General features: G+C 36.0%; 2 protein-coding genes across 9 annotated transcripts in view; both read right to left on the reverse strand.

Moving 5' to 3' along the window:
- Window positions 1-1,122: 1,122 nt before the first annotated feature.
- On the reverse strand, window positions 1,123-5,787 carry LOC128209529 (SCO-spondin-like). Its single transcript, XM_052913582.1, has 10 exons — window positions 5,657-5,787; window positions 5,368-5,409; window positions 5,052-5,142; window positions 4,702-4,781; window positions 4,312-4,353; window positions 3,989-4,079; window positions 3,611-3,690; window positions 3,093-3,116; window positions 2,276-2,366; window positions 1,123-1,319 (listed from the first exon to the last, which is right to left on the reverse strand). The coding sequence occupies exons 1-10, from the start codon at window positions 5,715-5,717 to the stop codon at window positions 1,217-1,219; spliced, it is 705 nt and encodes a 234-aa protein (XP_052769542.1). The 5' UTR covers window positions 5,718-5,787; the 3' UTR covers window positions 1,123-1,216.
- A 4,018-nt stretch (window positions 5,788-9,805) lies between these two features.
- The window catches only part of LOC128209136 (MAP/microtubule affinity-regulating kinase 3-like), a 52,284-nt gene continuing 36,306 nt past the window's right edge, over window positions 9,806-25,783 (reverse strand). For 3 of the 8 annotated variants that reach the window (XM_052913021.1, XM_052913016.1, XM_052913017.1), the window contains exons 14-19: window positions 25,053-25,183; window positions 24,402-24,592; window positions 22,001-22,138; window positions 20,874-21,107; window positions 18,635-18,661; window positions 9,806-13,709 (exon numbers count right to left, since the gene is read on the reverse strand). In XM_052913021.1, coding sequence (XP_052768981.1) covers window positions 13,301-13,709; window positions 18,635-18,661; window positions 20,874-21,107; window positions 22,001-22,138; window positions 24,402-24,592; window positions 25,053-25,183 — 1,130 coding nt within the window. In that variant the 3' untranslated portion in view covers window positions 9,806-13,300. Of the gene's footprint in view, window positions 15,334-18,634; window positions 18,662-20,873; window positions 21,108-22,000; window positions 22,139-24,401; window positions 24,593-25,052; window positions 25,184-25,783 lie in introns of all 8 variants that reach the window. The other 5 variants (XM_052913018.1, XM_052913024.1, XM_052913023.1 and 2 more) reach the window with 5 other exon arrangements.

Here is a 25,783-nt window from a genome sequence, read left to right on the forward strand (position 1 = left end):
AATATTTGAGTTTAAGTAGATTTGGTGTTCGACACTCAAACAATCCAATTTATAGGTGTATGTGAAATAAGCTGAACATATTTTACATTCAGCCCGGTCTGAATACGACACTCATAATTTAAATATTATAGTACTTTCACATTTTGGTATCTTATATTGCAGTACAGAAACAGGAGGAGATGCTGGCATTGTGGTTTACAAAGAAGAAGGCGGATTGTCAGGGGGTGTCATTGCCCTTATTGTGATCCTAGTGATTGCACTCACAGCTGGGGCAGGAGCTGGAATTTCATGCTGCATCAAGAAAAACGTCTGTGTGTTTGGTTCCTCCAACAGAGTGGAACAATTTCATCAGAAAAACTAAGCTTATAATGAAATATTGTTGTTTAAAAATACCACATACGTGAAAATAATTGATAATTGTTTTAATAATCATCTTTTTTTCTGCAAATTGCACATAACAACGGAGACAAGTCTGTCAGAAACAAATTCAATCACAGTCAAATGATTGAACAATCAATTGCGGAGAAAAATAAAAGTTTGTTCTTCTGATCTTCCGTTTTGATTTACATAATTGAACTCAAAATAAAACTACTAAATATGTGTAACTCAAAACTACTAAATATATGTATGAGATGTTTATATATAAATATATATAACGAGCGGCGGTAGGCGCACAGCCGGTCACATAAACCCTCAGGTTCGACACAGGGCAAAAGGAAAAGAGATACGGAGATGTATACATACAAAATCATGGTGGAGATATTGCCACAGGACAGATAACTTGCAACAAAAGAATCAGTCGTTTATTGGATGATCGGTAAAACCCGCACCTCCATCTAAAAAAATAAACGACATAACATGGGTTTGCCAACCGACCTCCCTTCTCCACAAGGGTAATAACTAAATGGCGTCATTGCTACGTAACGTATACAATGTCAATGATGACCTCAATAGTTTTCGTTGATATAAACGTTTATGAAAAATGCGTATCAGTTTGGACAATCAGGCTAAACGTCATTTGAGCGGAATGTTTCATAAACGGAACTATGCTTATTTTAAGTTCATGTATATATCTGTTTCGAAGTTACGCAAGAATTGTCGTGGTAACATGAACAAAATATATGTATTTTTTTTTTTATTTCATTTCATGATTTATCACAGAGCAGTAAAATAAAAATCAGGCACACAGATCGATGAGAGCGTTGACTTTTTTCAATTAATAGGTGTTCTGAGGTCCACCTTGACACTCTGCGTCCGTCAGTTTCCGACGGCGGAGGTAGAAATTCCCTTCGCAGGCCGGGTTACAGGGATTGTCGTTTCTGAAAAATGGCAGTTTTTGTTTTATCTGGGCATACAATACATACAAATCAAAGACACATTTTACGTTGAATTAATCATGTCTTTTTGTTGTGAGCGAATTATTAAGTTTGTAAAATATATTGCTATATAGATCACTAAGACAGAGTTTTAGGAAAAAAGGTCAACCACGCCATATAACATGCTATAAGGAATGTCAAACATGACTATTTTATGGCGTTTTGATTGTGGTTTAAAAAAAATAGACTCAGTCTGGACTTCCTAGTACGCTCGTCATTTATCACAAATTCTGCATTTATGCACCAGTCAATTGTAACCACGTCCCCAGGTCCGGGGAATAGCCGGGACTTTGACATTCGGTCCAGCAAACCTCGGGTAAAATCCCCGTCCTGCGGGGACAAACTGATGGTTAAACCCCGGCCAAATGCCCCCGCACCCCAGAGACTCTATATAAGGCCCAATCTCCGCTAAATTTGGCGCTATGACAAAACCACCGCGGTCACCCGGCCCTTCGGGGGCACCTGGAAAGTAAAAACACGGCCCTTTTCCCCGGCTATCCCCGGTATACCCCCGGACCTGGGGGGGGGGGGCGTGGTTACAATTGACTGGTGCATTGCGAATACCATTTTCAAAATTTAATGATGGATATGTTAACTTTTTTTTATTTACACAGTGGGTGAACAGCTGTCAACAGACATGGTTGACCCTCTAGTCCGTTCCTTCCATGGAACCCATAGCACCGTTCTATCAAAACTCTTTGTGTATATCTAGTACGGATTTTCATCAGTGAAGTATTACTATTGAAAATCTCTCCAAGGTACAAACAAACTCGCTCAAATGGTTCTGAAAGACGCCTCGAACCCCCAAACTCTTCGGCAAGAGGCGGATGCCTCTTAAAATAGACCGCTCTCACTGTCTTTATTTTTGGGTGTTAAGAATTTCTTTGACGATCACTTACATGCATCTTGCACTTGGGAATGCAGGGCACGTGTTCACCGTGCACGGGTTGACGAAACAAAATACTCCTGGGCTTCCCGGCGGGCACCAGGCTGGATAAAGTATATAAACGAGAAAAGTCATCTCTGATACAAGGGCAGGAATACATGCATTGTTGGTTATACAGTAAAATAGAACTTCCAAGGTACTCTCTTTTATCAAGATGAATAAAATCACAGGCGCATTGAGGCGGGTGGGGGGCGGGGGCGGTGGCGCAAGTTTACTTTTTATTTCAATATAGAAGAAAAAGAGTAAAGAAATACGCCCAAAATGCTCCATTTCGGACTAGAAATGGTTTCTGTTTCTTGGGAGAGTACCCTCTAACCCTGCCAACACTTTGAACCAAGTGAATTTTGGTTCTGAGGAAGGGGCGCAAGTTAAAATATTACGCCCCTGAGTTACGCCCCCTCTAACATCAAATCATGGACTCGCCAATGGTTATGGATGTCGTTGGAACCATCGTATCATCTTCTTTCTGCCTAATGATGGACCCGCCAGTTCAAACCTCTACACGATCTTTAATACGACTATAGGGCTCATTTTCACTAACGTCTTGATCCAGACTTAAAGTATCTTTAATAAAATCGTTTTCGGAAAATATTGTAAAAATGGTATTTTAAAACCATTCGATCAGCATTTGTTTACATTTATTGTTCTTCATCACGGTAAGCATTTGAAAATTAAATAAATGGACTTGCCAAGTATGCAAAAAAGCTTAAACACGTCTTCTAAAATGGACAGTCGTGTTAATCAGTCTATTGAAAGTAGGTTGTACTTACATGGAACTATAGGGCCACCTTGTGCTGCAATCGAAAAGGGGTTGTTAGCAGATGCCTTAATGTTTTTATAACAAACAAAATCCCAGTAAAAATAAAGTGTAACTCGCACGAACTCGTTCAACGTTTATTGGTATGTGGACCGTATCCATTTTCAATTTTTCATTCATCAGATATTTAATACATGTGTTGTATATCATAGTCCTGGTGTACGAGAACGACCATGTCATAATGATGGTTTCTAATAATCTTACAGAATCCGCCACGCACTGTTTGTATTGTGCATATAAGCATCCTTTGTTATTGCGCGGTTTCTTTGTTGTTTTCTTCATCATACATTTATTGTGAAAATGTATCTTTAAGCAATAAAATATGATTACATCAGTGAAAAACACGATGTTTGACTTGACGCTAAAATTGCTCAGTAGCATATCACTAAACAAGGTTGTTTAATTGTTGTTTTTGTTTGGTTATTCATTTCAATAACTTGTACTTATATAAACATATATACTAGCACGCACCTTGGCACTGATCGTCTGTAAGTTGTCTGCCATCAATGTAGAAGTGCCCCTGACAGGCAGGCTCGCACGGGTTGTCATTTCTGGAAAAATATAATTTATCTTAATACATACATCCCTAGCAGTGGTGGGGGTAGCTCTGTGGTATTAAAAAAAGAGGGGGGGGGGGGGGGCATGCAACGGAGCAATAAAGAGGCTGATCCATTTAATAAATCCGCTATGTGTTATTAACATCGGGCCTAAAAGCGGTACAAAAAAGCTTGTACGGTAGTGGGGCATGCCTCACTCGTCGGAGAATAGTGGGGTATTTTTCCACATGTCCTACTCTTTTCAACGTCTTTAAACTATTTCAAGTAGAACTTGATAATTCATATTAAATACCTGCAAATTGCCCCTGGATAGGCTGGACATCGGTTCACGGTGCAAGGGTTGACGAAACAACGAACCAATGGGCTTCCGCGAGGGCACCAGGCTGTATTAAAACCACCAAAGCCGTATTAATGTTTTATAATGAAACTTTTCTTTTGGAATTATGTATTATTGTAACCGAAAAGCTACTGAAATGTTTACGACATAAGCTTTAATATGGTGTAGTACTGGTTACTGTTATTCTAACGTCAAATCTAATGAAAATAATTATTATCAGAACCCATTTTCATTTACATATAACATTTTCTAGTAAAACTGTAATAGCGTCTACTTACATGGCACGCCCGAACCTCCCTCGTCACCGTAGGTTGCTATTTCTTTAATGAAAATACAAAATTCAAATTATCCAAAGGTAAATAAAACATGAAATGCGTCTTCAACACTTACGCACTTAAGGACCCGTTTCGTCTCGGGTCTGTTGAATTCAACGCAACGCGCATTCGGCGCGTTCTTAATCATTAAGAACTTACTTCATGTCATCTTACTATTACGTTAATGTATCTTCAAGCAATAAAATATGATTAAATCAGTGAACAACACAATGTTTGACTTGACGCTAAAATTGCCTTTTAACATATCGCAAAACAAGGTTGGTGTTGTCTTTGGTTTATATAAACACAAGTTATCAAAATAAATAACATAAATACTAGCAGCCTAGCACGCACCTTGGCACTGATCGTCTGTAAGTCGTCTGCCATCAATGTAGAAGTGCCCCTCACAGGCAGGCTCGCACGGGTTGTCATTTCTGGAAAAATATAATTTATATTATAAGTACATACACCCCTAACAGTGGTGGGAGTAACTCTGTGGTATTAAAAGACGGGATGGGAGCATGCAAAGGGGCTGATCTATTCAATAAATCCGCTATGTGATATTAACATCGGGGCAAGCCTAAATGCATGTACGGTAGGGGTGGGGCATGCCTCACTCGTCGGAGAATAGTGGGGTATTTTTCCATATATGTCCTCTGTTCAACGACTTTATACTAATTCAAGTAGAACTTGATTTTCAATACCTGCAAATTGCCCTTGGATAGGCTGGACATCGGTTCACGGTGCAAGGGTTGGCTTTACAAAAAATCCTTGGGCTTCCGCGAGGGCACCAGTCTGCATTAAAACCACCAAAACCATATTAATGTTTCATAATGAAACGTTTCTTTTTGAATATGAAATTTGTAATTGTCACCGAAATGTTTACGTCATAAGCTTAAATATGGTGATGTACTAGTAACTGTTATTCTAACGTCAAATCTAATGAAAATAATTATTATCAGAACACATTTTCATTTACATATAACATTTTCTAGTAAAACTTTAATAGCGTCTACTTACATGGAACGCCCGAACCTTCCTCGTCACCGTAGGTTGCTATTTCTTTAATGAAAATACAAAATTCAAATCATCCAAAGGTGAATAAAACATGAAATGCGTGTTCAACACTTAAGGACCCGTTTCGTCTCGGGTCTGTTGAATTCCTTTGTGATCGACAACGCTGCAATAACAGTCCTGTTTATTTAACTTTTTTCATTTAAATATATCTTCTCGAAATTTATAAACAGTAGTAAATTCGTTTTTTATTGATGTTTATGTTTTTGATAAAGTTTAATAGAAACGAGCATACGTGCATTTATTCCACACACTGCAGCAAGAATTATCAACGAAGTAACACACATCATGTTCATGGTTACTAGTAGGAATATAATATATGTGATGTCCAAAACATAAAATGCGCTTTTATACTTCAACGAGACATTCATTAACCAGTCAAATGTTTCAAAACGGGGGTTTGCTATTTGGAAATTAATAAAAGCAGCTGAATGCGGATTTACCGCCACAGTGACGTACTTGTACGTTCATATTTATACTATTATTTACTTACATTAGTCGGACCATGACGGTGTGTCAGTTTACATAAAAATATGAGGCGGTCTTGATAGGTTAGGCTATTTTTCAATCTTGTTTGAAATTTCAACGTTTAGGCTTGAAAAGATTATGTAGGTTGTAAATATTTTTGACTTTTGGAGGTCACAAAAATACCATTTTTTTTCGTTTCAGTCAGAAATGATATTTAACTACGGTTAAAACATAGTTTAGGCAAACAGGGACAAAATTCAAGTCTGTGAATTTGATGATGATTGTGGATATTTTTTGAAAATCGATAGATGTTTCTGTTTGATTTGTAAAAAAGAATAACTAATTATATGGTGTTTTTTTTCGATCTTGGCAGTCCGCTTATTAGTTCCTGTAGGTTTAACATTAGGGCCTGACGTTTTGGAAAGAGACATTACTAATATTTGAAAATGAACTAACATTTTCAAATAGCTATTTGGTATAAACTATGACGTATCACCATGGACTTACTACTGGAGAGGCGGCGTCATACAACCGCAAAGGATCCATACACGGGCAGTTTTGCATTGGTTTTGCATCAACCGAACAATTAAATCGTAGGTATAAATTACGCTTGCAAAGACGGTACAGCTACGGGTTTGAAGTGCAGAAAGCTTACTGTTCGGAACCGCTTTCGTTGTAGTTTGTTAAGGGTTATACTTTTAACATCTTTAATTAGTTAGTTTCCTGTTAAATATGCGAATATATCAAGTTGCAGCCTTTTAAAGTGATGTTTTACCGCAAGTCTGTATTCTTACCCTACGCTATAAACAGCTCGAGCGCAGGATGTCCAGGTAGCAATATTTTCTATGGGAGTTACATGTACATGCCGTCCAGGGGTAACAACAAACTTTGAAAAGGGTCATCATATGATGCAGCATAAAAAATATTAAATGTCTGAGAACATAGTGGTTTGAGAAAAAAAGACTTCCCGATGCATGTCAATAAGAAACTTGTGAACCCCAGGACATGGAAAGTTTTGTCCCCAGGGGCTACTGTATGATGGTACATACAAAATTTCAGAGTTCTGGGCATAGTGGTTTCAGACAAAAAGTTTATCATAGTTTTAGTTTAGTTTATTTCCAAATACATCTAGACAAAAATGCCCATGCGTATACAAAATATAATTACGAAACATGTTTCTAAACATAGTCAAGGTCCAATACATTCATATAAGCAATTTATCAAAATTATAAATACATCAAATCATGCGACCATGTTTTATATACATGTAAAGTCTAAAGGGAAACTTGTGATCCTGTGGTGGGGCCAGTTTGGACCCAGAGGCATGATTTGTACAAACTTGCTAGAGTACAACAAAATATTGCTACATACAAAATATCACAATATCAGACAAAAAGATTCAGTTTTTATTATATTAGGAAAATTGTAAAACCCGGGGCGTGACTAGGGAGGCGATTTGAACAAAATTCATAGAGAACTTCTATAACTTTTTAGGATGTCACATACAAAATATTAAGGGCCTGGGCCTATTGGTTCCAGACCAGAAGACTTACCTGTATAACTGTGTTTAAGAAACTTGCCAGTTTTGACCTTAGGGACATAATTTGACCATATTTGGAATTATAGTTCTACATGGAATTAATTTCTTTAAACAATTTTGAAAGAGCGCCATCCAAGTAACATCCCAGTGAAGCTTCATCTAAATTGGCTTGGCAGTTGAGGAGGAGATGTTGTTTGAAGCCATTATGACAGAAGCACATGGAAGACGATGGGAAAAGCTAAAAAAAAGTTGCCTGTGGCCTTTGACCTAAAAACCAATAAGTCATCTACATCTACAAAGAATCCAAAGAGTGTTGACTGTAACCTTTGATCGTCTGATCTCAAAAACAGTAGGGGTCATCTACTGGTCAAGGGGAACCTATCACTGGTTTTGTGGATTCTTGTAATATAATTTTTGTGTTAAATTTCATAGTGATAAAGTAATGGAAGAGTTATATATTTTTAAAGTAGTGTATACCTAAACAAAGGCCGTCACTGCATGTGATGAATGCTCCCACATAAGACCCATGTTAAGTCACTGTAATATGGCAGTGTTGTTGTTGTTGTGCCTTATGCCAACTAAACCAGAGAGACACATTTGGCCAAGACAAGAACCTAATACCTTAACAAACAATAAGGGTAACCTTGACTTAAGAGGTAGGGACACAGGTCATGCATGTGACATGTCGTCTTGGAATGTCAAACACATGCGGCAAGCTATTTTAAAATCTGTCTATACAAGAGAAAGTTACAGCCTGCACACTACCACCTATACTCTTTGTCCTTATTTGCTGCATTCCATTGTAAACAAACACTTAATGTGACCTTGACCTTAGTGGTAGAGACAAATGTGGCTATTTATTTTGAAATCTTACCATCTGGAGACGACAAATTGAGCCAGACGCAATGATGGACAGACGGTGCAATTTAAATATGCCCACTTTCAGGGAAATAACAATATATAGAAATGTTATACTAGAAATAACCTTTTAAGATAAATGTTAGTAAGCCTGGTGGTACACAAATAATAAAGACGTGTCAGAACACCTGTCCCAGAACACCTTCGTGTCAGCTACAGTAAAGAAGGTTAACAACACTGTAGCCCTTCTGAGAAGAATCTTTGCTAGTTGTCTAAAGAATGTGAAAACACAGCTACCACTCCCTAGTGAGGCCAATCTATCAGTATGTCAGAACATATGTGGGATCAACATGGTACCCAAACCAACATTAACCAGACTGCGGCTGTTCAACGGCGTGCTGCTTGGTTTGTCAAAGGTGATTACAGGTCATACCTACTAGGTAGCATCAGTAAGATGGTGAGTGATCTCGGCTTCCAAACTGTACAAAAACGCCACTCGCACTGGTCTTCAGGATAGCACATGGTCTAGCATATTTGTTGTACATTCTACCATCCCTCAACCATAAGCACCAGAGGTCCCTCTGAAATTCTTTGTGCCCTCCTGCATGCCGACATTTACTGGCATTCCTCTCTTGGGAACTTACCAGAGCAATTCCCCACCACCGACTCACTAGAGGCTTACCACAGAGCACTGGTGAACCCACTGAAGGAGCACATATGGTAATTACTGAAGATGGTCAATCATTTAAGAGCTATAAAGAGCATTGCAGGCAGATGCCAATGCTTTTATATTTTTTCTGTCTGCAAAAGGTTGTCTGGTTAGCGCAGTAATTAGGGAGCCCGCTTCTCACCAAGGCAACCGGGTTGGATGGGAGCACGTGAGTTTGGTAAGTGGTCACCAAGCAAGACAAGTGGGTTTTCTCTGGGTACTCCTGTTTCCCCCACAACACAAGATGACACTCTTGCGCAACATCGTGCCAACGAGAGTGATTAATGTAAGTTGCAATAGGTTGTTCAATAATCGTTGTAAAATTAAATAAGTTTAAAGTAAGGACACAACCAAAAATTATGTAAGCTAGTCTAGCCAGAGAAATGACCATAGGTAAACATAATGCCCTGTCATCAAATTCATATTTTATGTCAAGGGAAAACTTATTTAAGTTATGCCCCAAGTTTTTGCACAACTGCTGACAACGACATGACGGTAATAAAAATAGCTAAGTAATGGGGAACGCTCTTTGTACATTAATGTGTGGGCTAGATTTTGTAAATATTCAGGTACATGTTCATAGTACAATTTTTAGAATGACATGTATGATAGCATGAGATAAATAGAGAAGTGATTTATGCGAGCGAGGCTACATTTTCAAGTTAAAAGATTGATTTTGCAAACAATTTTAAATTGCAATGACAACTGTAAAACATACATGTAACTACATGTACATGTACACGTCTGATTTCCCAACCTCTCTTATACCTTGCCTTTTTCCACATAACAAATAAGCTAAAACAAACACACAGGTTTTGTCACATATTTATTTTGTCATTGCATCATCGAGTGACACATATAGATCAGGAATAAGAGTTATTGCATGTAAAAACTTATGTGAAGGAAAAATGAAGAATGCATGAGACGCTTCCAGAAAATAAGATTAGAAGGTTATGTAACCTTTATCAAACTTATAGTTAAAAAATTGAACCGCAACAAGCAAAAAAGGTCTTACAGTTAATATGATGCAAGGAAAAAAAGTAAAATAAGATGTCATAATTTCTTTATACTGAAAACAGAACTGCGTTCCCATGACTTGATGTGTATATAAGGTCATGGGTACTTTTTAAAGCAATTTGCATATTTTTTGTGCTAAATATATTTCATGAAATGCCCAAAACTGATTATTGGTGATTATACTGTAAGACCATTTCTGTTTGTCATGATTCAAATTATTCCAAGACAAACAAAATAAATATTATAAATAAAGAAGAAAATTATTAACTTTCGCCAAAAAATTCCAATGCTTTTTGAAGATTTTTTAACAAAATAATCAGGTAAGAGCGTTACATAACTTGAACGATTTTAAAATGATTTTAGACCATAACTGTAGGAAATATTACTTGAATAAATATATAAACTAAAACGTTAAAACAATATGGATGCCCAATATGTTAGTAATAAAAGATTTTTTATCAATTTGTTCATAATGCTTCATCACAAGATGTAGAGACAGATCATGCAATGAAGAACAAAATTTTAAGTTTGCCAAGAATCAAAGCCACTGAAAAACATCCAAGAACATATTAGCATTTCAGCTATAGAGTAATGGAAGGGTACTGCACCCTGCCCTTGACTACCACGGCTCCCATCTGGTAGTTGAAACATTATGTTACTGCAATTCAACCAATTCAAACATTAGATACATAACGTTTAAGTTCTTCATTGCCCAATATGATATGCTTTTTCTCCCTTCTTTCAGCTTATCCTGTCGTTTTTGAAACCTTGCTAAAACCCTATATCATCTGTATCTAAAATTAAATTGATTCTTCTTGCAACAAACATTAACAGGTATATCAAGCTGAAACTTAAAAAATATAATTCAAATTGCATGATCTGCTTCAAGTCTACCCTGACAAGCCATCTAAATAATGTCAGTAGTATCACGCTTCTTATGTGGTTCAATTTTGGAAGTTGCCTCATTATTCATTGCCAACACAAGATGCAGTATTCAATGCCAACACTAGATGCTGTGTTCAATGCCAACACTACATGCAGTATTCAATGCCGACACTAGATGCTGTATTCAATGCCAACACTAGATGCTGTATTTAATGCCAACACTAGATGCAGTATTCAATGCCAACACTAGATGCTGTATTCACTGCCAACATTAGATGATGTATTCAATGCCAACTCTAGATGCAGTATTCAATGCCAACACTAGATGCAGTATTCAATGTTGACTATAGGTGCGGTATTCAATGCTGACTATAGATGCAGTATTCAATGCCAACACTAGATGCAGTATTCAATACTGACTATAGATGCAGTATTCAATGCTGACTATAGAATACTGCTGACTATAGATGTGGTATTCAATGCTGAATCTAGATACAGTATTCAATGCTGACTCTACTCTCTAGATGTGGTATTCAATGCTGACTATAGATGTGCTATTTAATGCTGACACTTAATCTAGATGGCTTACCATACAGGAGACTTTGTGTAACATATCACATTATTATATAGCACAGAATGGACAGTTTGCAAGCACTGGGTACATTTACAACTGGGAAACACACTTAAACACCTTTTTACGAAACAAAATATATATTTATAGTAGTGTTAACTGTTATATACTCGGGTTGCATATTTAAGACTTACATCAAAGATAACAGATTTAATATGAAGAAAATATTTCAATAATTGTATCACCTAACAAGTGTTTCAATTATCAATGAAACAGCTTTTTCTCTCTAAAAATATTTATAGACAATAACTATTCAGGAAAACATTATTCACAAAACTTTACAATAGAAAAATTCTTGATGAATGAAACTTGGTTCTTGCAATCTTTCGAAATAACCAAAAGTTGTGAAAATCAAAACAAAACAGAACATTGAAGATGATTATATACACTGTCAAGTAGCTAAGGGGAAGATTTCAAGGATTATGCGCAAGATGGGCTTATTTTTCTGACACAGGCAAAGCATTTAACCGCATCAATTATTTTGCTTGAAGCACCTTTAAAATAGACTTCAGTTATATATTTTCTGCCTAATTTCTTTTGATTTGTTTTATGAGACAAACGAAAAATACTTATGCACAAATAATGAGCATTTCAGTAATATATGACAGCTAATTCAACATAAAGGCTCACTTCTGAGTTTGACTGCGTATCATACAAGCAGTTAATGCTTTACTAAACTAAGTTTAACTTAGTAAAAGATTAAACTTAAGCTAGTTTTGCAACAATACTTCACTGCTTTAACTTATGTCTTATTGAGCACCCAAATATTAAATTTAAAAGTCCTAATATATATTGATACATTAGTATTTACTATTATCAATATAGGTGATTGATATAATGCATGCAAACTGTGTCAATATTTGTAAAACATAGTATACTAAAATGTACAATAACTCTGTATCTGCACATGATTTATGTAAAGAAAACATCTTTCATTACTAAGGTCAATTTTCCATGAAGGAAAATAAATCACTAGATATATATTATTTTACACAATATGTACACTTTATACAAATAAAGTCAGAAACACTGATCAGTAATAATTAACAGTGACTGGATACCATGATTCCACATAAATAACACCACAACGTGAGAAACAGAATCACAAGTGTACACATTCAACTCTAAAGTTGTTGAGTGCTACTCTCCCAAAATTGTTGAGTGCTACTCCCCCAAGTTGTTAGCGCTTTAGGGGCCTTATTCCATTTTTGTGACTAAAAGTATGGTACCCTGCCTATATTCTATGTCTGTGCCCTTGAAATACCTTGAAAATATAGTGCTTACAAGTTACATTGTCATCTCCTTGGCACAACTTTGATCAAAACCCACAGTAGTGAAATATTTTAACAAATGATGAAACCTGCTTTCTGTGCACTTTACAATGAACACTAAGGTGTGCCAACACACATGTACAATTATGTTTTCCATAACCCAGTGCACACAAAACAGATATTTTACAAGTACTTAAGGACAACAGACCACCTTGTCACAATGACATGAACATAATGATACCTTGGCCCCCACCATAGGGCCATTATCAGAACACAGGAACCAATTCATCTCCTGACATTGAACATCTAGATCACATTCCACAGGCCACACACCTGCGATAACAATACACTCTGCATGAACAAATGCCCAATATTATACCGAGGCACTGTAACGACAAAGTCTTTAAATTCAGTAGTATAAGCCGTCGCCCAACTTTTTTTTTAAATATAAAAAATCTCATGATAATGTAAAATCTACATGATTATCTTGTCAGATAACATCATAGCTTCAATTCATTGGCAATTTTTGATGCAATGTTCTTAAATCCTATGGAAGTCCCGGAAATTCGCTTGAAGCGTACTCCGTTGAGTGATAGGCGGGGCAGCTTGCAAACTTCCATCTCCCATTGCACGAGACTGTCTGTATTAGGGTCCCCGTGTACGCAAAGCAACAGGAACTTTTCACGCTGCTCATAATCACAGTTATTTTGATCAAGAACTTTGCGTATTTCCTTCATCATATCGTTGGGATCCATGGAGCTCGTCGTCTTCATGCTCCACGTGAAACGGAGCGATCGGGGTTTCACAGACCCCTCAATGCCTGTGGTCGGGGTACTGCCCCCGTGAACTCCACTAATCCCACCGCCGCCCTCGCGCTGACCCTCATTAATGGACCTGCGGAACAATTTGCTGAAAATTAGAACCAGGGGACAGGATTAGTTATTGGTCAGCTCTCCTTGTCATGGTAACAATAGACAGTGTAAGTCACCTTTGCCATACCAGGATTATGACAATAACATGACTTTTTGGAGAGAAAAAGAATCATTTGTATGTTCCCATGTTTCGAATAGAAGATCTTTTAATCTTCCCATATATAAAATTTGAACAGAACTTTTCTCAATATATATATTTTTTGACGGAAAGTTCAAGGTTGAAATGCAATGAACCTAAAAATATGGTATGACATGGGTTGAAAAATAATGATAATTGCAAAACAAGGCATTTTTCATTATTCTACAATACTATCATTTCCACAAGTTGCGTGATCAAGTCAATGTTAGGTCAATGAACTGCTCTATCAAGCACATGCATATAATCATGTGATCATGCATATAGTTTATATGACATGTATACACTTATAATTCGGGAATTTGGGATTCTTATAATTCAGGTATTTGGGATTCTAAGTTCTCTTGGAATGTGACTATCATTTATGAAAAACTATGATAAAATGTCTGGGTACTAGCTTAGCTGCATATTCTAGATATAGAATGTACAAGACTATGTATAATTCTAGCACAGACACACAAATATTTTTGTGATACATTATGGGTGACTAAAAAATAAGTATAATTTGAATCTGAAAGGCATCTTTCATTAAGAGTGTTAAATTAATCAATTTGTGATGTCAAGTTAATTTAGATAATATAAATATATATGTGTATAACAATGAGTATTGGTATCAATTATATGTGTTAATAGGAATGGACTGTTCTTAACAACTTATTCACGATGTTTTCATCAAACTAACATCAAACTTAACACATTCTGACACGCCTAACAATTCCATGCTTTTTCAATGATAATTTAACCAAATTTGTACTGAAATAATGTCAAGCACACCAACAAATATCAACCTATCCTTAAACAAATAAACAGAAGCCTTTTCAACTGCAAATCACAAGTAATTTACTGAATATCTGTTTAAAACTTTTCTAATTTTTTCCTGCATGTTTAAAATTTTGTTCTTTTTTTGGAAAGCTAATTTTGTGAAAATAACTCAATGATGTGTTTTTGTATCTTCAAAGGAGCGTGATATATACTACTTCTCGAAAGGTGTCATAAGCCTAACACTATCTCATTAATCAATGTTCGCATATTTATCAACAAGAACATTTATAAATATGTGATTTTGTCTCTTTAAAAACCCAAATTACAAAACACTGCTATAACCAGACTACAGTTGAGAGCTAACCAAAGTTGGGGAGGGACCAAAATATTTTGTTAGTACAGGAATAAAGCATATACAATGTATACAAAACACACACTGCTACAATAATACTGTTATTTAAAACATGTATATTTAAGTTGTATTAGATATAATCATAAATATTTCACAGAAATATTTAAATTCATTTTTAGAAGGTAAAGAAATTCACTAATCTTAAAGAAAAAGTTAATTTAAACAATGTTCAACTTTACCTTTAATAAACCACATTCCATGATGCATAGAAATAATAATCAGACAAGTTAGACACACAACATGCAATGTTAATATTTTCTCTTTGGTAAACCATGCAAGTTATTTTCCTCTCTGAAAAAATACCAATAATTACAGATCACACAATCTCAATTATGATGTTTTCTTTAATTTGTTTATTTATCCAGTGTTATGTTAGTGAAACAGCCATGCTATTCTTGTATTTAAAAACAGAAAAGGTAGCACACAAATGCACACACAATAGAACACAACAATAATGTTAGGAGGTTCAACCAACATGATGAAACAGTAGTAAATTTTTAAAAATATTAACGGTTTACTTATTGACTTTTTTCTTATTTATAACATTTTAATAGTAACTTAATTCTTAAATTTCATTTATCTAGTTTCAAATTCATGCAATTTTTGTATAATTCATGCAATTTTCAGTAAGTTTATGCATTTTCAGTAATTCTGCCTTGCTTTCAACAACGTTCATAAGCGAAGATTGCCTTTCTGTCACCATTATAAAAGTTTTATTTTCATTCCATCAGTAAGAAGCAGCCCAGGCAGAAGGTGTTAAAAAGAGCAATGCAATCGGATGCCAACACCTGTCTGTTTCTCTCATTGATTCAAACTTAACATGATTCTCAGAACCTTGTTAAAGTTAACAACAGTGTTAACAGCATCGTTGTTAAAAACTTAAAATGTAAAATATTTTATGATGTGCTGAATTATATTTGCATAAGTAATACAGCTGAAACAGTTGTCTCAAATCTTGTTAGAAACACAGCAGATCAAGAGTGTATCCATTCAACTTCCAGTGCAGTAATGGTTAAAGTTGACAACAATGACAAATCAACCTTGTTAACTTTTAACAGAGTTTTGAACATTGCATCAAAGTTATGGGCTTTTTTAATAATCATGTGTATTGTCATCACTGATGACATTTATACTAAGTTTCATGTGAATATCTCCGACAGTAATTAAGCCAATTAACAGAAGGAAAGGGCTTTCCCATGTCTGTGCAGACAACAACTGCACGGCTACAAAAAACAGACAAGCTAACCGATTCAACACTAGCGATGCATAGACCAATCGTTTCATCAAGACTCACTAAGGCAGGCTACTTCTAAATTTAAAGGGTATAATATATTAGTCAAATATTTGTTGCTATTTCATATAACGAAAATTATTTCAACAACTGACAGTAATATTCAAAAATATTGTAAAGCCTGCGCATTGAAACATCCAAAATAGATAAATGAGAATTGCTATAAGTGTGTCACCAAGACTGAAGCCCCCAACTTGAAACAAGGAAAGCAAAATACTGCATCAGAAACAAAGCGAACAAGATCCTATACACCCAAAATACACATATAATTCATCTAAAAGAGCACTAAATTAGAACATATTCCCAAATTAATGTACAGTGTGTACACAATTCCTACAGATCTGTATGGAAACCTACACCCCTTGCTGCAGTGAATGTGTATAAGATGATTTGGTATTTGTAATAATGTTGTGCAGCGGTTAGCCAAAGTCCACAAGACCAGCATTAGTAACATGGATATCAGGCTTTGTTGCATAGTTGGTTGCGTTACATAGCCAGGCTAGTAACTTAGATATAAGTCTTTGTTACATAGTCAGGCTTGTAACATGGTTATAAGTAGCATCAGACTTCGTTACATAGCCAAGCAAGAAACATAGACATTAGGTCTTGCTACATAGACAGGCTTGTAACATGGATATCAGTTTTATCAGACTTGGTTCCATAGCCAGGATAGTAAAATGGATATCAGTTTTATCAGACTGTTCCATAGCCAGGATAGTAAAATGGGTATAAGTTTTATCAGACTGTTCTATAGTCAGGCTTGTAACATGGATATCAGTTTTATCAGACTTGGTTCCATAGCCAGGATAGTAACATGGATATAAGTCTTTGCTACAAAGCCAGGCTTGTAACATGGATATCAGTTTTATCAGACTGTTCCATACATGCCATATTTCTGAGAGGCTTCCCAGGGGATTTTGTTTTGAAGTCCAGGGGATTTTTATATTACACTAGGGGATTTTTACGTGACGAAAATTTGCGCATTATCTGCATTTATAATATAAGATTAAATACAGAAATACACTCAAATTACAATAATTTATGGACTTAGTCATCATGGTCCTTCATGGAATTTCACACTCATAATATTATTGATGCTTTCCACTTTCAACCTTAAGCAAGTTTTGAAAAAAAACAAAAACATAATATTTTATTTTTTTTTTAATTCCAGGGGATATGGATCCCCCGGCGGGGGACCAGGGGATGGGTCGAAATTCCGGGGGATTTTTCCCCCCGCCGGGGATATGGTTTGTATGCTGTTCCATAGCCAGGCTTGTAACATGGATATCAGTTTTATCAGACTGTTCCATAGCTAGGCTTGTAACATGGGTATAAGTTTTATCAGACTTTGTTCCATAGCCAGGCTTGTAACATGGATATCAGTTTAATCAGACTTGGTTCCATAGCCATGCTAGTAACATGGATATAAGTCTTTGCTACAAAGCCAGGCTTGTAACATGGATAACAGTTACCTCAGACTGTGTTACATAGCCAGGCTAGTAACATGGATATCAGTATTGGTAACATAGCCATGCTAGTAACATGGATATTAACCTTTGTTACATAGACAGGCTTGTAACATGGATATTAACCTTTGTTACATAGACAGGCTTGTAACATGGATATCAGTATTGGCAACATAGCCATGCTAGTAACATGGATATTAACCTTTGTTACATAGACAGGCTTGTAACATGGATATCAGTATTGGTAACATAGCCATGCTAGTAACATGGATATTAACCTTTGTTACATAGACAGGCTTGTAACATGGATATATCAGTTACATCAGACATTGTAAAATAGCTGGACAAGTACGAAATTGTAAATTGGATTGTGTGTAGTGAATGGGAAATTGTGGTTGTGTACGAGGAGAAATATATCTCGTGTGGTAATGGTCGTTTTGGAATTGAGAATTTGGCACAATTACGGCTTAAAAGTTGGGAAAAAACCTGTTGAGTGTCACTGAAATATAATTGATTATTCAGCAGGGTGATGGACACAAGTTATACATGTATCAAATAGGGGGCCAGTATTAGGGTAAAGGTATAACCTACATATGAAAATGTTGTGAAGCCACTACATATCTCACCGAAAGGAGCTGTGACACAAAATATAACTTTCATGAACAATGACCTCTGGTAACTTAGTTAGTTCGGCTACTAGGTAAAGTGAATGTGATTGTGGACTTTGATTTTGTCAGTGTGTGTGGGAGGATGGGTGGGTGTAAGTGTGTGTGTGAATGTTTTATTCCACTGCAGCAGTGAGGGGGTTGGGGAAAAGGGGTGGGGGAAAACTAACCTGCGTGGTATCATTTCTCCACTGTCTCTGGCAATATGTCAAACAATAATACATTATTGTAAATAATTCATATAATAAGAAAATCTCCATCAGACTTTGAAAATATCATTTTTCCAAAAAATAGAAAATTATTTAGAGTGCCAGTCCAAAACAGCTTTTTGATCTGATATTTTTAGCTAAATTTCATCATAAATTATGCAAGAGTTTAATCATGCAATTTAGTTTAAGAATTCCTGTTCTTTTCAAACATTAGATATTTACAAAAGGTGTCCATGGAATAAGTTTGAAGCATTGACATTTATACAATAAATCAATTTAATAAAACCTATATGTATACAAGTTTCAACATCTCTTAACAATAGCATTGTAAAAGCGACAAAACAATACAAACTTGCTCCAAAGCAAATATTTACTACACACAAATGTTTTGAACCTTATATTCAATCATGACATTTTGTCTAAACATTCATGTTCATTATCAGAATGATCATCCTCCAAGCAATTACTTATATATCCACCATTTCACTGTGCAATTAAACTCATGAACCTCCCAACACACAAAAACAAGAGCATCACAACTGGTTGCAAACACATGTCTGTTTTTCAAAGTTAGCCTAACTTGACAAATATCTTAGCCAGAGTTGTGGGTCTTGCTTTTGTATGCATTTTATTTAAGTGAACTTGTGGACTAAACTTCATGTTAATATCAGACAATTTTCAAGTTAATGCCAACATAAAAGTTTCGGCATGTTAATGATGAAACAACATCCATTTGCCAGAGTTATGGGTCTTGTTTTTGTGTTCATATTGACAAATCAAACATGTGTACCAAGTTTCATATGAGTCGGATGTTTTTCAAGATGCGGACAACATTCAAAGGCCAACATTCAAATGTTTGCATGCTGATGAACATGCCGGCACCAAGTTTATGACAATACCTTCACCTTTTGTTGTAAGACAGACAAGATGGGCTAATGATATGGAGGGATTGAGAGCATGCACCGGAAACACATTGACATTTTAAAGAAAATGTAATAGAATGACATTATTAAGGGTGGAAGCCAAGAGACAGACACACGATGATTATACACAATAGAGTTGAGGTTTAGTTAATGTTTTTAAACAAGATAAATGTTAAAACCTCATTATAAATAAAAAAATTAAACGTTGCAGCATACTATTATCTAAGAAGGACAAAGATTTTATCGAGATAAAGGGCTTTATATCTGTATGTCTTTGGACTTTCATGTACTGTTAATCATCAGTGTTTTTTTTTCTCCACCATATATCCTGATCCCTTGTGAGGACATTCCAGATTGGGAAAAATCTGTTATTGTGACTAAAATAAGCAATTCTTATTTTCCCAAGAATGCTATATGAGGTGGACAGAGGAGTTCTTTTTTTAGAAAGCATCAATTATTTAACACAAAATGTTTTTTTACTGTAAAAACAAATTGGGAATTTCCTTTTTTCATTTGGGATTTTTTTTCGTATTTTGGCACTGGGAATGGGGCCGCTTTGGTGTCAGAAAAAACACACTGATCATTAAAAAGTACCATGCAATGGAAAAATGACGGTTATTATATTCTACTACCATAACCATTAATGATTTTCATGCCAATTTCCATTCACCAATCATGTATCTCTCTTCACATTGTACTGGGCCAACTTCATTCATACAACAATGGCATATGCTAACGTAGGCTGGTCACGTGACTCCGCTCATGCCAATATGTAAAACAAGTGAATCAGATGGTGGCACTATAATTATTGCCCACACTCGTCCCTTCCTGGCAGAATTATTGCAAAAACGACAGCCAATAAATTGTTCACAGGGCCCCCATTTCTTAAATATCTATTGGCTTAAGTATCTTATTTAATTAAGCCTAATCAGTTACTTACATTAGATTTTAGCACAAGTTATTTTGTGTTATCTTGTATAAAGCTTCTTGTTTATAATGTCTCTTTTCTCTTTAAAAGAAGAATATTTCCTAATTCATACCAAAGCAACAATAGTTTTCTGAGCTTGATTTTGTAATAATCAAAAAGTTTTGAAAAAATTGGGGCGAGTGTTTTGCTTGTATCTAGGTTACGCAAGTGAACATCATTGTTTGAATTAAGTCCCAACACTGTTTTGCACAACAAGCTAGGCTACAGTTACACAAACACCTGTTACCACAGAGCACAACTAAAATTGGAGGGCTGAGAAACATATGTAAACCAATCAAGAGCAGCATACCTTCGACTAAATTTCGAAGTGAGCTTGTTAAAGATAGAGAATCGGCCAGTTGCATTCATTGTGGATGTATCCTGGGAGTATCCTGGTACAGGGTTGTTGTAGCCGGGTGTTCGTCGATCGCGAACAACCCCTCCGTGGAATGTGCTGCGACTCTGGATGTTACGGCTCAGGATAGGTGGATTCGAGGGCCGGGCGGCTGGCGAGATAGGCACAGAGGGGTTCCCTGGGGCAGTGCTGAAACATGAGTGGTATGAATGAAGATACATGCAGCTTCCTATGCTTTCAATTGAGAATATTGCATGAGTGGTCATTATATATTGAATTTATTAAACAAGTTTTCTAAAACTGATAAAAAAACGAGACTTTGCATATTTTATGCATTGGATTTCAACTTTCATTTCATTAATTTCCTGTCCAGCAAGCCGTCATCTTACTAAGAGTAATGATTAAGAAAAACATTTTATAATATTAACAAATAAATACATGTAGGTCTTGTCATGATCTGCATATCAGTAAATTGACAGAATGCATATCAGTAAATAAGGCACATACTTTATAAGTTTGAAAGCAAATCCAAAAGATTGAAAAACAAGATGCAATGCTATCATGTAAGCAGAAATCAAATAAAGGTGAAATGTTTACATAAAGTCAGCCGAAAACAAAACACTACCATGTTCTTATGTGGAATAATACTTTCTATCTCACGGTGGTAATGAAGTCACAATCATTTGAAAGGTTGCAAAACACCAATTGTACATAAACATGTACATTTGGGCTACTTTATGTGCACTACGTCATCCAGGCATGTGTACATTGTACAAGCTTACAATGTAATGTATGATAGCACGAGCAACATGATTTATCAAAGGAATGATCAGGGAGCCTACACATACATGTGCAATTTTGCAAACTACTATTACTCCCAAATGCAACCTTTATATGTATGTGTAGCTATACATACAACTACACATACACATACATGTACACATCTTGTTTCACAACCTCCCTATATACAAACCGATACATGGAGATATATACATAGCAAATTTTTTGATTATATCTCGTGCATCACAACAGTGCAAGCTTGGGACACACAAATCAAACCAGTGGCACACTTAGTGACTTACGTGGGTCTAAAATCACTTTCAAGAGGAGGTAACTCCATATTTCGTGGATGAGACGTGCTCGCAGATTTCACATGCTTTGGACGCGCCACATCACGATTTGTGGACTTAATGTCAGAGGCATTAGTGGAGTTTGTCATTCTAGAAGAGAGAGGTGAAAAAACACTAGACTGTGAGTGATGGAAGAAACAAGCACAAGAAATGAGAGAAGTTTAATACACTGATTAAGAAATGTAGCATGTTTAATAGGACGATGAAAGAAATGTTAACATGAAATACCATGATAACTTTTGTTTGAATGGAGAACAGCCACCATGCAAGTATAACTTTGAAAATTGATTTTGTAATAAGTTATATATTAAAAATACAATAAGTTGATTGTCAAACCACAAAAATATGATAAATTGGTATACATACTTATTAATAGCTCAGATATAACACAAAATGTGTTCATTCATTGCAGAATAATAATTTAAATTCAGTTACCACAGGCATTGTTGAGCAATTAAAAATTTCACAAGCATTGCAGTCAGTCAAACTTTCAACAAACACATTAAGTATTCTTATCAGCACACCAACAAAACCCAAATAGATACTGGTTAATTTCAATTTCCAAACAAGTGTTTCTGAAATCCCCTTTGTTCCTTGCATTTGCATCTGAGCTAACAATGCTAGATGAAAATATAACAGCATCATTAACGGACACAAATACTCATCCCCTTTCTCAGTCAATCAAGGGACTTATCTCTATAATTATTGAGGCAAAAGTTATGTGCCTTGTTACACATTTTTTTGTATCGTAACTAGTAATATGTGAACAAAGTTTTATGTAAATATCTTGGAACATTTTTTAAGTTTTAGCATTTATGGCACAGGTGATACTTGCTTAACCCTAGTGACAACTAAATGAGAAACCTCAAGTCCTTTCTCCTGACAACATACAGGTAATGAGAAACATAAACTCCTTTTCTCCCGATAACTGACAGGCTATGAGAAACATAAACTCCTTTTCTCCCGATAACTGACAGGCTATGAGAAACATCAACTCTTTTTCTCGCGATAACTGACAGGCTATGAGGAAAATAAACACCTTTTCTCCCGATAACTGACAGGCTATGAGAAACATAAACTCCTTTTCTCCCGATAACTGGCAGGCTATGAGAAACATAAACTCCTTTTCTCCCGATGACTGACAGGCTATGAGGAAAATAAACACTTTTTCTCCCGATAACTGACAGGCTATGAGAAACATAAACTCCTTTTCTCCCGATAACTGGCAGGCTATGAGAAACATAAACTCCTTTTCTCCCGATGACTGACAGGCTATGAGAAACATAAACTCCTTTTCTCCCGATGACTGACAGGCTATGAGAAACATAAACTCCTTTTCTCCCGATGACTGACAGGCTATGAGAAACATAAACTCCTTTTCTCCCGATAACTGACATGCTATGAGAATACCTAACTCCATTTCTCCCGATAACTGACATGCTATGAGAAACATCAACTCCTTTTCTCCCGATTACTGACATGCTATGAGAAACATCAACTCCTTTTCTCCCGATAACTGACATGCTATGAGAATACCCAACTCCATTTCTCCCGATAACTGACATGCTATGAGAAACATAAACTCCTTTTCTCCCGATAACTGACATGCTATGAGAAACATAAACTCCTTTTCTCCCGATAACTGACATGCTATGAGAAACATAAACTCCTTTTCTCCCGATAACTGACAGGCTATGAGAAACATAAACTCCTTTTCTCCCGATAACTGACAGGCTATGAGAAACATAAACTCTTTTTCTCGCGATAACTGACAGGCTATGAGGAAAATAAACACCTTTTCTCCCGATAACTGACAGGCTATGAGAAACATAAACTCCTTTTCTCCCAATAACTGGCAGGCTATGAGAAACATAAACTCCTTTTCTCCCGATGACTGACAGGCTATGAGAAACATAAACTCCTTTTCTCCAGATGACTGACAGGCTATGAGAAACATAAACTCCTTTTCTCCCGATGACTGACAGGCTATGAGAAAAATAAACTCCTTTTCTCCCGATGACTGACAGGCTATGAGAATACCTAACTCCTTTTCTCCCGATAACTGACATGCTTTGAGAATACATAACTCCATTTCTCCTGAAAACTGACAGGCTATGAGAAACATAAACTCCTTTTCTCCCGATAACTGACATGCTATGAGAATACCATAACTCCTTTTCTCCTGATAACTGACAGGATTTGTGAACACCTCAACTCCACTTCTCATGATAACAAACGGGCTTTGAGAATACCTTGAATCCTTTTATCATGATAACAAACAAGCTAAAAATAGAAACAAACAGAAATACCACTTGATATAAAACATCACATTAAATATGGTTAAAACCCATACTGCCTTATATCCTGTCCATTCGTAGTTCTTGATGGTGTCTTATCTATGGGAGCCTGAACACGGTTATCACCGGGACTAAATGTTCCGCTCCGATGAGGAACGCTTTTATGTATCACACTGTTCTTTCCTGTCGGCGTCGCTGAACTCGGCTTCTTAGGAATAGTAGCCCGACCAGGACTCGCTGAATTAATCTGAAATGTACAATAACATACCATTTATTTTAATCTGACTATTAAACTTCGTTTTACAAACAATAAAAGGCCCAATATGGTCACCGAATGTATCACAATAATTCTGATTAATATTTTTTAGTGGTATTATCTTTTTCCAAATTAATAGTATGATTCTCCAGTTCATAAAAAATTAATTTGATTTTGTGATAAACATTCAATTTATTTTTTAAACACGGACATAATAAACGTAATATTGAAAGGTCATCTTGATTTACAACATTTTGACATGATGATAGGGCTATTAACAGTTCAACATTTAATATCATAATATCATATAAAATCAAGGCAACCACCTGCTGATGGGATTTGGTTTCGGAAATAAGCTGATCTTCAAAGAATGAAGAAATCTCAAGGTTTTTTCTTATCTGTTCACATGATGAGATTGAGAGGACTTATGGAAGGGAGACAATTCAATTACCTTTGGCGACTCCATTGATGACGGAGTTTTTCTCCCTGAGATGATGTTCTCCTTTGCGGAGCTGCTTGTGTCGATGGTGTTCTGCCTACGCGTCGAGTGACTGCTCGACTGAGATGCACTGCCCGGACCCCCTGATTGTGGACATTGAGGATAAAGTTACATGATACATTTGGTATGATTGGTATATTGATGGAATTTTTTTTAAAAGAATAATTTAATTTTTGGTTCATGTAGGTTAGAATTACTTGTATATGACTGGGAATTTCCTTTTCTTTTTGGGCCAACTCTGACCACATCAAAATCCCTTCAGCCAGAATGAAACATAACCGATGTATTAAAATCAGCACCAGACTGTATTACTTTAATATTTGAGATTAATACACATTGAGACACACTGTGGACATGACTCAATCAAATCTGGATGCTTTATCCCCAACGATATCTCAGAATTTTGGATGTCTTAATTTACGTAAGTAAGCAGCTTTACCACTGTGGCATTAGAATACTACAATATCAGCGTAGCCATGGTGACAAAAGCCTACCATTTGTGTGAGGGAAAATATTAATATTAAATTTTGTGATATCTATTATTAACACTGTCAAGGAAATATTTTTGAACCCATTCTTGTGTTAAGCAAATTCTTATCAGCATTTTTTTCCAATCGATCCCAAACTGTTACACAAAGAAATAAATGATTTACCAACATGGCTATGTCAAGGTTAGATTTCTT

This window comes from Mya arenaria, chromosome 11 (genome assembly GCF_026914265.1).
Source record: "Mya arenaria isolate MELC-2E11 chromosome 11, ASM2691426v1".
Lineage (NCBI taxonomy): Eukaryota > Metazoa > Mollusca > Bivalvia > Myida > Myidae > Mya > Mya arenaria.